Here is a 16,954-nt window from a genome sequence, read left to right as displayed (position 1 = left end):
TTATTTCTTTGGGGTTATCATTTCACCCGTTGACCTGCTGCAATCCACCCTTCCCCTCTGGTTTTGGATATGTAAAATTGCCGGAGACCAATTTTGCTACCTTCCACCCTGTCTAAACAAAACCCCATCTTATTTTGCATTGTAAACCCTGCACCATCCTTTAAAACTCTTCATGGAGAATACCCTGCCTGGACACCTGTACCTGGAATGTCATATAACACCAAAACCTGAAGCTTGCTGGCTGCCTCTTTTGAACTTCAGTTTTGGATTGTTTCCATGAAATCTCTTCCGGATTGAGCAGTTCCTTTCGGCGAGCAAAATCTGAATTCAAATGGGGCCTTCGTAGAGGCCTTGCCTGCATGCGTTAACACCCAAAACAGCCTTCTAACATGCAGCTGTGCCATCAAATCGTTTGCACTGGAACACTCGGTCCAAACCAGTAATTTGGAGAATTGGGTTGTACTTGGCAGGGCCTTTCAACACCCTTTGAAAAATTTAAAGGAATTGAAAAAGTGCTGCTTTGTTCAAAGATAATTCTTTCTCCCGGGCTTGGGGTGGGGGAGGAATTCCACAGCTCTTAAAAGCTTCAATATTGAAGTGAAAGTTGAACACTTTTGAAAGTCGACTGGTTTGTTTGTTTTATCATCGCCTAGAAGATGAGAGGGACTCAAACGGCACCGTTGCTAATGTAGTTATTTTTTGAGATGGTGTTAAAGAGAGTTCTAGATTACTGTTGGCAATAATCCATGGACCCATAAGGTAAAGGTAAAGGTTCCCCTTGCACATATGTGTGAGTTGTTCCCGACTCATCTCCGTTTCAAAGCCGAAGAGCCAGCGCTGTCCAGACGTCTCCGTGGGCATGTAGCCAGCATGACTTAAACGCCGAAGGCGCACGGAACGCCGTTCCCTTCCCACCAAAGGTGGTCCCTATTTTTCTACTTGCATTTTTTACGTGCTTTCGAAGTGCTATGTTGGCAGAAGCTGGGACAAGTAATAGGAGCTCACTCCGTTATGCAGTGCTAGGGATTCGAACTGCTGACCTTTCTGATCAACAAGCTCAGCGTCTTAGCTACTGAGCCAACGCATCCCTAGTCAATGGACCATAGAAGATGCTATTATCCTTCTGGTCAGAAACTGGATGAGAACAATCAAATCAGTGAAACAGAAGTTGCCTTCAGAAGTTGTGAGTGCTCCATCACTCAGGCTTTTTTAAAAAGAGACCGGACATAGATCTGTAAGGGACCTTGGAGGTCTTTTAGTCCAACCCCCTGCTCAAGGAAAAGACCCTAGACCACCTCTCTGGAATGGTATAAGGTCTCGTGCTTGAGCAGGAGGTTGGGCTAGAAGACCTCCAAGGTCCCTTCCAACTGTTTATTCTTCTGTTAATTTTTACAAAATTTGCAATACATCTACGTGACCCCTTGAGATGTAAAAGCAAGCTAGCTTTCTTCTTAAACACACTATATTTTTAAAAACATATTCTGTTGCCACAAATGATATGCGGTCAAAATGCCATTTTTGGATATATTTTATCTGCCAGATCTTTGGATAGTTGGATCACCTACAAGTTGAATGCATCCTTTGTATCTGGTGGGGGGTTTACAAATAGTCCTTGACTCGATTGAGCCAAAAACTCTCATCGCTAAGCTAGACTGTTATTAGATTTGCCTCATTTTAGGGCCTGTCTTGCCACAGTCGTTAAGTGGATCACTACAGCTAAGTTAGTCAGATGGTTGTTAAGTGAATCCCTGTTGACTTCGCTTGTCAGAAGTCCCCAAAAGGCGATCCCATGACCCCAGGACACATCAACCGTCATAAGTCCCTGCCAGTTGCCAAGTGTACTGAATTTTGATCACATGATCACAGGGGAGCTGCAACAGTAGTAAGTGTAAAAAAACAGTCAAAATTTGCATTTTCCCGTGCCGCTGTAACTTCGAATGGGCAATAAACAAACAGTTGCAAGTTAAGGACTACCTGTAATTTAGTAGTTTTGTGTTGGAATTCTAGACTTGGCTTCCAAATACTAGAGGGCAGTGATAAAAAGTCTGAATTTGAGATATTAATTTGTAGATTTACCCTGCCATCACTTGGATGATTTGGTAATCCTTCCTGGTATCTGAAGAAAAGAGAAATCTTTTGAGTGTTTGGTTTGGAAGAGACAGTTTTGGGAGGGGGAGAAGAGGAACAGTTTTGTGGCCCCAAAGAAGGGGGAAAAGTGTGTTCTCTCTTTGTGTCCTTTGTCTCACAACCCAGAAGAAAAGCATCTGAATGAGGCATAACACAGTTAGAGTGATCACTCAAGATATATGATCCGTCCTGGCAGCTGAATTTTGTCAAACCAGTATTAGAGACGACCAAAGTGTCAACATGGCCAATAACCACTAGTAACCATAGTTTCATCCTTGAGATAATCCATCAAGCGCCGGGGGGGGGGGGAATCAGGAGATCTGGGTGGTTCAAATGACTATAAAGATTTATTGCAAGCTTAAGCTCTCTACAAGAATCTGCCCAACTAACAGTGGAGGGAAATGAGCAGGAGATAAGAAAGGCACTCAAGATCTGTTGCAGGCACGTAGGGACTCATGACGCGTTTGACCCCCTCCTTTGGCTCAGGCTGCTCATCTACACAACCTCTGCTATGCAGACACGTCAAATCCTTCTATTCCCCCCCCCCCCAAAAAACATTTTCCTTGTCTACTTCCTCTCCTGTCCAGCTAATATACAGTTTCTGGCCAAAGCTCTTGTTCTCTCTAAGAGACGCTCCCCCACCCTTCCCCTGCAACCAGAACACCAGTAATAACTGGAAACCAGTTTAAAAAAAAAAGAAATCCGTGTTGGAGAGAGAGAGGCTAAGAATAAAATATGACAAGACAGGCACAATCTGCATTTCAGCTCCCTGGGATGGCTTGAGCAAAGTATTGCAGAGTTTGGAGTCAAGAGTTTTGCTTTCTTTAAAACAATGATTTCCTTTTGTTCTTCAGCTCTGCAAAGATGCAGCCTTACCCCTTTTCTTCTTCTTCTTTGCTGCTAAGACTGAATGCTAAAATTACAGGCCTGTTGCCACCCCGCATTAAGCCCCGCGGAGCGAAAATAGCTTTCCTTTTCTTAAATTTTCCAAATTCCAGTGGCATTGTTTCACACCAGCATTTAGCTGCGTGGACCCGTCTGTGCGTTGAGCGAGCTTTCTTTTCACGGGAGCCATAAATAGCTTTATTTCTTGGGTTGAAAAGAGGGATTTGACTGCAGGAAAGATGTTTTAGGCGGCCCTCGTACTTTTGACCTGGCAAAAACGGGACCTCGCCACGGTCTTCCGAGCTGGCCAGAAATGGCCTCGTTTGCCGTATTTTTATTGATCATTTACGGGACGTAGTAGCTCAGTGGCTAAGACACTGAGCTTGTCGATCAGAAAGTTCGGCAGTTCGACACTCCTGATACCTCAAGCCAGTGCTTCTCGGCCCTGGCGTTTTACAGACGGGTGGACTTCAACTCCCAGGATTCCCCAGCTGCCTGAGGAATTCTGGGATTTGAAGTCCGCCCGTCTGAAAACGGCCAAGATTGAGAAATACTGAATTAAGCTGTAAACCAGGGGTCTTCAAACTTTTTAAACAGGGGGGCCAATTCATGGTTCCTCAGACTGTTGGGGGGGCCCGGACCAGCTGGGTAGATGTGGCTAGGTAGTCATGTGACTGGGTGGGTGTGGCCAATTTAGCAGTCCAAATCATACACACAAATTAAACTTTATGATTTGTGTTGCTCCTGGGGGTGGAAAGCAGGTTAGTGAAGGGATGTGGCTGCCTTGGGGCGTTTAAGAGGGAGTTTTGTTTTTGTGTGTGTGTTTGTGTGTGTCTCCCTCCCTCCCTCCCTCCCTTTCTGGAGACTGGGGAGGCCAAAATGTCCCGTTTTTGGCCTTCCCAGCCTCCAGTACCTCTCGGCCCCCCCAAAAACAGGCCCACTTTTGGCCTCCAGAAGCCTCTGCGCATTCCATTTTTGGCTTCCCCGGCCTCCTGAAAGTAGGTGGGGGCCGGCAGATAGGTGGAGCGATTTGGGAGGGACAGCCTGGTGGTCCTGCGTGGGCTGGATTAATTGCTTTGATGGGCCGTATTTGGCCCGTGGGCCGTAGTTTAAGAACCCCTGTATTAGAGCCTCTGCAACGTGGGGCAACAGTGAGGGTTGGAGAATGTCATGCAAGGAAAGCTTCAAAGGGTTTTAATTCATGCTTTCATAACCCCTATTTTACCCACTGGTTAATACAAATTAAACACGTCAAGGCTGAATGTTTAATCCGAGATGCGTCGGCAGCCGCAGTTCCTAATTGGTCTCCGAGGGACGAGCCGTTCCTCTTCTCACCTGTACGCTTCAAACAAATTGGGACTTTTTAAGTTTCATAAATTTTGTATCTCCTACGGAAGGGGAGTCCAGGTAGCAGGACTTCTAAGAGGATTTCATGGAAATTAGAACGCACTGCAGCACACCCAGAAAGATAATAAATATGGAGGAAAAAGCAGGGAAGTGAAGCTTATGAAAGCCAGACCACTGGTTATCTTGCCATGGGGTTGGTTGAAATGGATCACCCAAACACCTGGAGATTTAATCAGCTGCACAGATTGGTGTCTTTGCTAAATCTGAACAATAAAACAATAAGTGGGGTAGCCAGGAATAGGGGCAGACTTGGATGGATGCTCATAATTTCCAGGACAGAAAAGAATTCAGGTGCAAACTTTTGAATGTTTCCTTCCAGGTGTTACTCCAAAATAGAAAAGAAATTGACTTCAAGTCCCTTTCCACCATAATTCACTTGATCACTGTTTAAGCATCTACTAAAAACAAGCTTTTGCCTCTTTAACAGACATACATCCAGAGCAGGGGCCAGCAACCTTAAACACTCAAAGAGCCTCAAAGGTCCTTACCGGAAGCCCCCCACTCAATTCTGAAGCCGACCCAAAGTCTGGTTCCCCCACTATAGAGTCTCCTCCTAGCGCGGCATCCTTTTTCCTCTGCCTGTCCTAACCGAAAGCTCTATCAATTGTGGAGCCAACCGGCGATCGGGAGCCACAGCAGAGGGGTGAAAGAGCCACATGCGGCTCCAGAGCCACACAGGTTGCTGACCCCTGATCCAGAGGAAGGTGCTAAATCAGGGGTGTCAAAAGTCGTGACTCGCGGCCCGTGGCCCAGTTGCCTCATGTGCTGGCCCCACCCTCACCCGGTTTAGCGAAGGGGGGGGGGAATTCCCTGTACGATGCAAGTTTGACACCTCTATGCTAAATCATGTTTGAATCATTGTGTTCTTTAATACCTACACAAAAAAGCATGTGATTCCCCAAGGAAATATTTTTTTCTATTTTAGACATGGGATTTGACACTCCTCACCAGTTTTGAGGTGAAGCAAAAACTTGACAGAAATTAGGGTAGTCCTCAATTTAACAAGAGTTTGTTTAGTGACCATTCAAATTTACAACAGCACTGAAAAAAGAACCTTTCCCCCCACTTAATGACTGTTGCTGTGTTCCCATGGTCATGTCATCAGAATTCAGATGCTTGGCAGGTGACTTGTATTTACAACGGTTGCAGTGTCCTCTGTGTGTGTGTGTGTGTCATGTGATCCCATTTTGCGGTCGTAAATCGGGGATTACTTGTACATCATTGAATTATTATAATAGTGGTTAAAATGCAGTATTGCAGGCTGACTCAGCCAGGAGTTCAATCCTCACCAGCTCATCATGGTTGACTCGTCCTTCTGAGGTTGATAAAATGAAGACCCAGATTGTTGGGGGGGGGGGGCAAGAGGCTGACTTTGTAAACCGCTTAGGGCTGTAAAAGCCCTGTGAAGCGGTATATAAGTTTAAGTGCTGTTGCTATTGCTTTAACTGGTTTAATGGATAATTTTTACTGCTGTCTGATTGTATGCAAGGGGGGGGACTATCCCTGGATATTACTGCCTTGTTGTTGTTGTTGTTGTTGTTATGTTCCTTGTTTAGGCAGATTGGGCTTCTCCCAGGTTTCAAAAGTGAATTCATAGCGAGCATTTTGTTTCCAAGAAGTCAAATGTTTGGCCAGCCGTTTGGATGGCATCTCCGAGGAATCCGGAAGCTTTTAAGCCTGTTGTGAATTGGGTGAGGATGGGAGGTCTGCCTTTTGTTTGGAAAGCTTAAGGGATCTGCCCATGTAGGGAGCCCAAGGGAATCTCCCAGGAGGAAATGAGATTGTCGTGAGTGGGTGGCTCTCTTCTGGGGTCAGATTCACGCCGCCATGACAGTTGGGTCCTTCCTCAGCTGCAGCCTTTCCTGGGTGAGGATAACCTGGTTAAGGTCATTCCATGTTATGAAGTGTCCAGGTAGATTAGATTACAGGTAGTCCTCAATTTACAATCCTTCCTTCCTTCCTTCCTTCCTTCCTTCCTTCCTTCCTTCCTTCCTTCCTTCCTTCCTTCCTTCCTTCCTTCCTTCCTTCCTCTCTCCCTCTCTCCCTCTTTATCTCTCCTTCGTTCTCTTACTTTCTCTCTCTCACACTCTTTTCTCCCTCCCTCCCTGCTTTCTTCCTCCTTCCTTGTCTCTTCTCTCCTTCCTTCCTTCCTTCCTTCCTTCCTCTCTCCCTCTTTATCTCTCCTTCCTTCTCTTGCTTTCTCTCTCCCTTCTTTCCTTCCTTCCTTCCTTCCTTCGCTGTGGACTTTCTAGTCCCGATTGTGGTCATAGGTCAAGGACTACCTGCACTGTAAAGGCATTCTTTATAGGGCTGACCTTGGAGACAGTTCAGAAATGTTGGAATTGAATTTTTTCGGGTTAATGGAGCCACCTTTTACCAACTGATGGCACAGTTCTCTTGAATCGGGTAAATGGATATTTCTAATCTTGTAAAAAATCAATTTTGGGGGAAGCGTATTCGGTGTTTGTAAGTATCTTTACTTGGGATGGTCCCTTCAGGTCTACCGCTGAGTCCTTTTGTTCTCTTTTTTTGTCCAACCTTTTCCATTTCTATTTTTGTATCAGGTTCATGGCTTCTTCTGAGGTCTTATTGATTTTCTTCATTTTAAGTTGTTAGCGGCAGTTCAGTTTCCTTTTTTTTTAAGCTCCAGCTTGAGATGAAGACTTACGACCACAATTGAGCACAATACTTTTGTTATTAAGTGAGACATTTATTTTTTTTGCCCCACTTTACGACCTTTCTCGTCACAGTTGTTAAGTGGATCACTGCAGTGGATAAGTCAGCAACCCAGTTGTTAAGTGAATCAGGCTTCCCCACTGACTTTGCTGGTCAGAAGGCCGCCATCGTGGGAACACGTGACCTTGGGACACAGCAACGCTCATAAATATGAACCCGGTCGTAAGTGTGAAAAGCAGCCATTAGTCACTTAATTTCAATGCTGTTGTAACTTTTATCAGTCACTAAATGAACTGTTGTAAGTCGAGGACCTCCTGTATGCAAATACTGGAAACTTCACCTCTGAAGTCTTTGACGAAAGGACACCCCTTGAAAAAGACACCCCCAGTTAACATCCAAGGGGAATACCTTTCAATATAAAACAATTTTTACAAGTTATTATACAATACACTACAATAGCAGAATTGGAAGGGGCCTTGGAGGTCTTCTAGTCCAACCCCCTGCCTAGGCAGGAAACCCTACACCACTTCAGACAAATGGCTATCCAACATCTTAAAGACTTCCAGTGTTGGAGCATTCACAACTTCTGGAGGCAACTTCTGTTCCACTGATTAATTGTCCTCACTGTCAGGAAATTCCTCCTCAGTTCTAAGTGGCTTCTCTCCTTGATTAGTTTCCACCCATTGCTTCTTGTTCTACACTCAGGTGCCTGGGAATTGATCTGGGGAAATCATGAGAGCAACCCCCCCCCCCCTTTTCCTTTTTGGCAGCAAAAACCTCAGTGTTACGGTTTGGAGCATACAGATAATTAATCAAAGCCCCAGTCCTTTCGTTAATTCGAAATTTAGCATGGTATTTAACGGCATCAACAATTGGTCCAGGTGGGCTGGCGCAGACACACACCCCCCCCGAAGTTTCAACCGCCAACCCTTGTTAAGCTTTACCTTGTTAATAATAGTGGTTGCAAACAGCGCTTGTTTTAATTTCATTTCGCAGGGAAATCTGTTTTGGTGGCTTTTGTGGGGTTTTAAGATAAAACTATTGCTGTGAATATTAGCACAGCACAGTCATCTACGAATAATTAGGATTTAAATTCAGTGTCATAACAGCAGTTTAACTAGGTGAGTTTAAGTAAAATTAGCCCCACTTTCTTCAATTGGTTCCCTGCTTCAAGATACTGGGTAAGCATCCTTTGATTATAACTCAAATCCTTTCTCGGTCTTTTTCTGATTGTAGCATCGTTGGGCTAAGAGGCAATTTTTTTTAAAAAAATGAGTTAAATTATGGGGTACAATAGCACCATTGAAAAAAAAGCTTGCTGGGTAAAATACAACCGAGAAAATATTTTCCAGGCTGACTTGATTCTTGGTTTGGTTCGTTGCAAGTGACCGTTGAAACGGCAATTAGAGTTTGTCCCCCCCTCCCCTCCCGTTTAGCCGTTATGGCTATTAAAAAATGCCTTTCTGTCCAAAAGAGGAAGACCAAATAATTTGGTCAGGCCATGTGGCTGAATCATGAATGTGCATCTAAATATTCTTTCTACTAGATCTTTTGACTATTTGAAATTGTGAGCAAAGCGTTCATCCATTCATTAGATTTGTCACGCCCTGGTAAGGCCACCCTTGGAATATTGCATCCAGTTTTGGTATTAAAAAAAAAGATGTTGAAACTTTAGAAAAAGTGGAGAGGAGAGCAACCTGGATGATGAGGGGACTGGAGGCTGAAACACACAAAGAACGGTTGCAAGAACTGGGCATGGCTGGTCTAGGGAAGAGAAGGACCAGGGGAGACATGATTTGAAAAAGGCATCTTTGAGACAATTGTGACCGGGATGAACAAGAATCTTCATAGACTCTTTAACTCTTTTGAATTATGTCAAGACAGGAAGACCTGCCCCGCAACTCCGCCCTATGGTCCTTTCTCCCTGGGGTTAGCTTCTCGAAACAGCCCCCGGGATACAGAGAGGCTAGGCTTAAGATCATCCAGGCATCATCTTAATTGGATTTGCACCAACGGCTAACTCGAGCCGGGAGATTATGAAGCATTAGCCATGATACGGCAATCCAGAACTTCGGAGATGCTTCTGGGTGTAGCCGTCGCTGCCGGTTCAGACTGAGGTAGCTCTTGTAAAATTATTTTAAATTATTGATCACTCAGGGCAGTGGTGGCTAACCAAAAAGGTTGGAAGTGCGCGCATGTTTACAACAGCCAGCGCCCGTGGCCACACCCATAATGCAATGCCATTGCGACCCCCCCACGCATGCATGCATAACCCCCCATGTGTGCCCCGCCCCCACACATGCACGTGTGAGCTTCCCCCCTCCCCCAGCGCATGCGTCCTGCCCCGCTCTCATCCATTTTTGGCTTCCAGGTTGGTGCAGGAGGCTTTCTAGGCTGAAAACAGGGCACGCGGGTGGGGGGTGGGGGGGCTTGTGTGGCATCCATGCGCCCCGTTTTATCTTCTAGGTTGGTGCAGGCTTTCCAGACCTAAATCGGGGTGCAGGGGCGCTGCATGAGGCCCCAAAATTCAATGTGAGCGTGCATGCGTGTGTGCATCCCTACAGCCCCCCCCCATGTGTAGCAGAAATGCAAAGACCAGCTGGCTGGCGGGAGGCGTGTATGTACATTGCAGCTGGGCTGTAGCATGCATGCCACAGGTTCGCCATCATGGATTTAGAACTTGATTCAGAATGCTTCCCCTCCCCCCCTTTTTTTCACCTCGAACCACAATGTTGGGGGTGTCTGAGAGAAAGAGAGATTGCCACAAAGTGTGACCTTTTGAGCTTATGTGGCTAAAGGAGGACTTGGCCATGGGCTGTCCGTCCCGTCCCCCCGAAGATTATATTCTATCATGTAGCTGATCAATGGAGGACCTGGATGGTGGCGAACTCCTTACAAAACCTTGTCTGAACGCTAACACGCGGGAGAATAAATTGTAATTTTGGAAATGTTATCTGTTTGCCAGTGTCAGATCAGCTTCGGCGATCTGACTCTGGAGTGCAAGGGAAGAAATTGGAGGGTGAAATTAAAACAACATTTAACAGCTCTGGAAGCCCGGAAGGATCCTTGGGAGTTTGAGGGTCTGGGAAGATGAAAAGATTGGGATTTTTGCCATCCAAAAGTCCTGCCGCATTTCACAGGCATTTGTACGAGTTTTTCCCAGTCTCGTTGGAGAGGTTGTGCTGGAGCTGGGGAAAACAGCTGGAATAAATCCAGCCAACTGGGATGGCTTCCACAGGCTGCTGTTTTTTGAAAGACAGGATGTTTTATATATGCAGTGATCCTATTTTCTTGGGGGAGGGGATAAAAAGGATAAAGGGGGCAAATCTAAAAGTGGTTCATTGAGATAAGAGAATGGAATTATACTTATAGATTATATATATTTTTTCCCTTTAGATTCACTCTTGGAATAGAACAGGAACAGAACAGAATAGAATTCTGTATTGGTCAAGTGTGATTGGACACACAAGGTATGCCCCGGAGACAAATTCCTTGTGTGTCCAATCACACAGCCAATAAAGAATTCTATTCTGTTCTGTTCCTGTTCTTATTCTGTTCTGTTCTGTTTTGCCTTCTATTCTGTTCTATCTCTCAAAGGAAAATTCAAGAGCGAGCGCAAAAAATAAAACCCATACAGAAATATATCTAAAATCAATAACGGGAAGTAGTATTTCTATTACTTTGTTTTCCCCTTTGCAGTCTTTGAAAAATAATAATAGAGAAGAGTGCATAGTTTACAAATGTCGTGTAATTCAGTGTTACCAGTAGTCCTCGACTTACAACAGATCATTTAGTGGCAGTTCAAAATTACAACAGGACTGAAAAAAAAGGACTCACGGCCATTTTTCACACGGCTATTGCAACATCCCTGCAGGTCAGGTGTTCAAAATTCAGACACTTGGCGACCGACTCATATTTACGACGGTTGCAGCGTCCCTGGGTCACGTGGCCCCCTTTTGCGACCTTCTGACATGCAGAATCAATGGGGAAGCCAGATTTGCTTAACAGCCGTGTCACTAACTTAACAACTGCAGTGATTCCCTTAACAGCTGCAGCCAGAAAAGTTGTAAAAATGGGGCAAAACTCACTTAACAGATGTCTCACTTTAGCGGCATAAACTTTGGGCTCAGTTGTGGACGTAAGTCGAGAACTGCTTGTACTTAGCCCAAGATTTTAGGATGAATGTCGGTATAAATATTTCGTTGCCTATTAGATGACCAAAAGATTAGCTGAGTCACACTCTCTCCTTTTATCTATTTTGCAGGTTTTTAAGCTTTTAAGGAGTGACAAAAGCTGCACACCATTAGTGCGGGAAGATGAGTGAACTCGATCAGTTACGCCAGGAGGCTGAACAACTAAAGAACCAAATCAGAGTAAGTATTAACTTGTTTCCTCTCCTCCTTCAGTGAAATATTCCTGAGATCTTTGATTTATAGAATTTTCAAAGATTAGGCATGGGGGAGGGGGGATATCTAAAATTGGATTTTGACAGGTGTTTTCATTAAAATGAAAAAAAAACAACCCCATTAACATTAAAGAATTGTATGGAATGAAAAGCACCGTTGGGCTGAGATAGCCACCACATTAAAAATGGCCTTGAAATTGGATTTTTTTTTTGAGGGGTATTTTTGATTGTGCAGGCAAACATTTCTTTTTCCTACTCATTTAAGTCCATTTTTCAGCATCTGTTACACCCTGTGATATATTTAAGCTACCAAGTATCATACGGCAATGACTGTAGCAGGGGTGGGTTCCGGCACTACTACTGGTTCGCTCGTGGGCACGCTGCGTGAGCATGCACACCGCAATAAAAATTGCTATCCGCAGAAGCGAAAAACAAGATGACGGCGACTACAATGCCGCCCGGAGAACCAGTTTGGGGGTGTGGCAGGCCTGGGTCGCTGCCGGTTCCAGTGACCTAGGCTGCCAAACCATTACTGCTTTGGCCGAACTGGTCCAAACCAGTAGGAACCCACCACTGGATCATAGGTAGCACAGAATCATCATCTTCTTTTAAAGGCCCCCTAATCCCTTGTGGGGTAGAGTCTTGGGCAACTGAATGGAGCTGAGTATTTACTGGCCAGATGCCCTTCCTGTCACCAGAGCGGAGTTTTTTTCCCCAGCAGATAGATTTCTCATTGTGCCCAGAGAGAGAAATATCCGCCTCTACCTAGGATCGAAATCACAGCCTCCTGATTGTGAGGCGAGAGCTCGACCGCTAGGCCACCGCACTACTTATAGGTAGCACAGAATGACCGCCCCAAATATACGCACATCAAAATCTGGCAGAAGCTTTTGGTAAAGTTCTTTGTGCATTTCAGATCCACTGTTTCTCAAGCAGTGTTTCCCCACTGTTGGTATTTTAAGACGTGTGGACTTCAACCGCCATGCTGGCTGGGGTATTCTGGGAGTTGAAGTCGACACATCTTAAAAGGTGTTGGATACAGGGACTACTATATATTGAATATTGAAACTATTGCCCTATATTAGGGCAAGGGAAGCTAAACCTGATTATCGACCAGACGCTATTGCCTTAAATTCTATTATCTTCGAGCCGCCGAGCAGCAGAACCGTGTTTAAATCTCCTCCCGCTAGATTGGAATCCGTGCTGGAATTCCCTAACCGCGAGTAACGAGATCACATTTCGAGCGGCTGTTTTAACATTTAGGCCAACGTGGGCACTGAGCAGAATTGATGCCGCTTGTGATGCCCAGCGGAAAGGGGTTTCATAAAAGAGATTATCCGGCTTAGCTTGTCTGAAAACCTTTTGCCACCCGCCCTCCCCTTCGTCCTAATCACCCTTTCTTTTTTTCCCTTTTTTTTTTTTTTTGCCATTTGATCGAGGGAGATGCGGCTGGCTCTTAATAGGCTTTCTGAATTCTTAGCCAGATTATAAGCTTCCGGTAAATAGAGAAGGGCTTCCCTCCTCCGAGAGGTATTGACGTGTGCCCTTTCCCTATCAGGACGCAGCCCTAGGACAGCGAACAGTCATTGTAAAACAGAAGCCGGGGAAAAAATGTGGGTCTCCCCCCCCCCCATTCATTTGGCTGTTACTCCTATGCAAGCATTCACACATTCTTTTCTTCTTTTCTGCAGGATGCTAGGAAAGCCTGTGCTGACGCTACTTTGGCCCAGGTAAGGTCTGCGCGCTGTGTGTGTGTGTGTGTGTATGTGAAATTTAATCACAGCATTTTGTGTCCCATAAAAATGGCATACAGTTGCTCCTTGATTTACGACCTCAATGGAGCTCAAAATTTCTGAAGTGGTGTGGGGTTTTCTGCCTAAGCAGGGGGTTGGACTAGAAGACCTCCCTAGGTCCCTTCCAGCTCTGTTATTTCTATTCTATTTTCTATATTATTCTATTTTATTCTATTCTATATTCTATATTATTCTCTATTCTATTTTATTTTCTATATTCTCTATTTTATTTTATTCTATTCTATATTCTATATTGTTCTATATTCTATTCTATATTATTCTATATTCTATTCTATATTCTATATTCTATTCTATTTTCTATATTCTATATTCTATTTTTTATTTTATTTTATTCTATATTCTATATTATTCTATATTCTATATTCTATATTCTATATTCTATTCTATATTATTCTTTATTTTATATTGTTCTATATTTACTATATTATTCTATATTATATTTTATTCTATATTCTATTCTATATTGTTCTATATTCTATTCTAGTCTATATTCTATGTTATTCCCTATGTTATTTTATTTTATTCTATTTTATATTCTATATTATTCTCCTATTTTATTCTCTTGTATTCATAAGTATATGCCAGTTGCCAAGCAAGCTGAATTTTGATCACATGACGCTGAGGATGTTGTGACAGTCAAAAAACCCAGTCCTGAGTCACCTTTTCATTCCCCTTGTCACTTCGAAGAGTCACTAAACGAACAGTTTTAAGTCAAGGACTACCTGTATGGGTTCCCCCCCCCCCAAGCAAACAGATGACATTTGACCTCTCTGTCCTGTTCTGCCATAATCAGCAATTCATTCCTCTAATTTGGGCACTTCAATATTTCTCCATCATCCTTTTGTTGCTCTTCACTTCCATAACACTTTTCTCTTTGACCCACCCACCCCCCAAAAAAGGCCCTCGTTTTATTTTCTTAATGATGGCTTAAGTGGCTATTTGATCCGGTGTCGTCTTAGGGAGCTGCCACTGGAGAGTTTTGCCGCCTTCAAACTAGATTTAGAAGGCTTACAGACCAAGAGTTAGCCACGAATGATCATTTATCTGGGAATCTTGGCTTTAAAAAGCAGTGCTAAGCTCGCTTTAAGTGTAACAAATGCTAAAACTATTTGTGACGATAATAGTTTTAAATGTGGAAGTGGGGAGAAAGGGGGAAAATTCTGTTTTCTGAGTTAGGGAGCGAAATAGTTTGTGTGGCGTGGAGGCAGTGCAGATATGCAGACTTGTGTTGTCGCCCTTGTGGTGGTTACTTAGCCACATGACGAGGAAAACCATTTCCTTTTTTACAAGCACTTTTCTTAGAAAGTCTGTTTGTGTTGGGCAGCCAAACCTTTTTGTGTGTGACACCTTCGGGTTTTAACTAGTCCCTCTGGGCCTTTAGTAGTTTGCAATAATAAAGACCCTGGCAGGCATATAACCCTATTTGTATTATCTTCCTTCCTTCCCTTTCTCCCTCTTTCCTTCATCTCTCTCTTTCTCCCTCGTTCTCTTCCTGTCTCTCTCCTTCTCCCACCTTCATCTCTCTTTTTCTCCCCTTCTTTCCTGCCTCCCTCCCCTCTCTGTCTCTCTCTCTTTCTCTCTCTCTCTTTCTCTCTCTCTGTCTGTCTGTCTCTCTGTCTTTCTCTCTGTCCCTCTTTCTCTGTGTGTGTGTGTCTCTCTCTCTCACACACACACCTTTGTGTAGTAGCGTTTGACAGGTTATATGCAATTCTTTTTTTCCAGATCACAGCCAACATTGATCCCGTGGGTCGTATTCAGATGCGCACTAGAAGAACACTGCGAGGACACTTGGCCAAAATTTATGCCATGCACTGGGGGACTGATTCCAGGTAAGTTACCTGGCCTGGACAGGTTGTCCCCAGCACAAGGTTCCTCCTCCTCGTGAGGAGAGGGAAGGTGGCGGTGGTGGAAGATAGAAGGAAAGTGGGAGGAACGTTAGAGCAGAGTCCTGGTTGTGTTGCTGCTTTGTGCAACACAACAGATGACCAACTAGGACTCCCTCCTGCTTCACCCCAGCCATTTTTCCTCGATGTATGACTAGTGCTCTATTTATGACCGTAATTGGGCCCAGGATGTCCGTTGCTACGCAAAGACAGTTGTTTCGTGAGCCGCCACCAATTTGGCAATCTTTTTGGCCGTGGTGGTTAAGCAAATCAGTGCAGTCGTTCAGTGACTCATGAGGACGTTAAGGGAATCTGGCTTCTCCCATTGACTGTGCTTGTCGGAAACGGGCTGGGGAACAATGGCAAACCGTGATCACACGACTCCGGGACATGGAAGCCGTGGTGAATACATGCTGGTTACTTTAGGTAAAGATAAGGGTTCCCCTCGCACATATGTGTTAGTCGTTCCCGACTCTAGGGGGCGGTGCTCATCTTCGTTTCAAAGCCGAAGAGCCAGCGCTGTCCGAAGACATCTCCGTGGTCATGTGGCCGGCATGACTCAACTCCCAAAGGCGCATGGAACGCTGTTCCCTTCCCACCAAAAGTGGTTCCTATTTTTCTGCATGCTTTTGAATTGCTAGATTGGCAGAAGCTGGGACAAGTAACAGGAGCTCACTCCGTTACGCGGCATTTGGGATTTGAAGCGCCGAACTGCCAACCTTTCTGATCGACAAGCTCACCGTCTTAGCTACCTTTGGTTACCTTTAACACCTGAATTTTGATGATGGGACTGCAGGAATAGTTGTTAGCCTGGGGTCCAACAGCGAGTCATTTCTTTCAGGACTTTTGGGAGTTTTGAACGGTCCCTAAACAAGCATTGGTTGAGTCCCTTTGACCTCAGGGGTTGAATTTTTGAAACGAGCTTCAAGCCAGATCATTTATTTTTATTATTTTTTTGGCCTGGAGTTTGAGCAAAGCTCCGAAACACAAACTCCCAACCAGGAAAGGTTTATTTAAACAAAGCCACCGCAGTCATTAATAAGTTTTAACAATTGTACTTTCCTGCTCCAGAACGTAGAATATTAAGCGATGCTGACAAGTAAAGTTAACATTTATTCTTCTTTGTTGACACAGAACTGGGCTTGTTTTTCAAAAAGACAGCAGCGCCCTTCCCTCCTTTTTTGGGGGGGGGGGGGGGGAATTGACCAAAGCTGTATCGGAAGGGCCATTTTTAATCCAAGAAAAAAGAATCTTAATAATGACTCGGTTTTGTTTCTTCACTAATCCCTGTTACTCTTTTTTTTTTAAACTGATATTAATGAACTCTGTCACTATGGCATTCAAACATAGAGCAAGCTTAAAGTCAAAGCTAATTGTACAAGCAAAGTTTACAAACACCCTTTGAAATATGTAAATCCAAGATATGACATGCCGTGCAGCAATAAATAAAATAGACGCTAAAAAAATAACTACAGTTTTTAGTTTAGTTTAGTTTAGTTTTTATTAAACTTGTATGCCGCCCTATTCCCCGAGGGGACTCAGGGCGGCTAACAAACTAAATAGGGAAAGTGGAAGTACAAAAAAACAAGAAGACAAGACAAATACAAAAAACAAATTAAAAACTCGTCAACAGCCGCAACAATTCGAGTGGGGCTGGGAACTCATCAGCTCCAGGCCTGCCGGAACAGCCAGGTTTTAACGGCTTTGCGGAAAGCCTGAAGGGTGGCGAGGGTCCGAATCTCCACGGGGAGATCGTT

The 16,954-nt window shown here is 44.4% G+C and overlaps 1 protein-coding gene across 3 annotated transcripts in view; it reads left to right on the top strand.

Moving 5' to 3' along the window:
* GNB1 (G protein subunit beta 1) overlaps positions 1-16,954 on the top strand; it is a 56,824-nt gene that overhangs the window by 21,693 nt on the left and 18,177 nt on the right. For 2 of the 3 annotated variants that reach the window (XM_014056677.2, XM_014056678.2), the window contains exons 2-4: positions 11,360-11,468; positions 13,192-13,230; positions 15,037-15,143. In XM_014056677.2, coding sequence (XP_013912152.1) covers positions 11,412-11,468; positions 13,192-13,230; positions 15,037-15,143 — 203 coding nt within the window. In that variant the 5' untranslated portion in view covers positions 11,360-11,411. Of the gene's footprint in view, positions 1-9,193; positions 9,213-11,359; positions 11,469-13,191; positions 13,231-15,036; positions 15,144-16,954 lie in introns of those variants that run through there. The other variant, XM_087702349.1, reaches the window with a different exon arrangement.

The sequence above is a fragment of the Thamnophis sirtalis genome, unplaced genomic scaffold (genome assembly GCF_051295495.1).
Source record: "Thamnophis sirtalis isolate CommonGarterSnake01/CBP01778 unplaced genomic scaffold, rThaSir2_p1.2 scaffold_15, whole genome shotgun sequence".
Classification (NCBI taxonomy): Eukaryota; Metazoa; Chordata; class Lepidosauria; order Squamata; family Natricidae; genus Thamnophis; species Thamnophis sirtalis.
The sequence above is the reverse complement of the archived record's forward strand: the minus strand, read 5'-3'. Positions and strand labels throughout refer to the sequence as shown.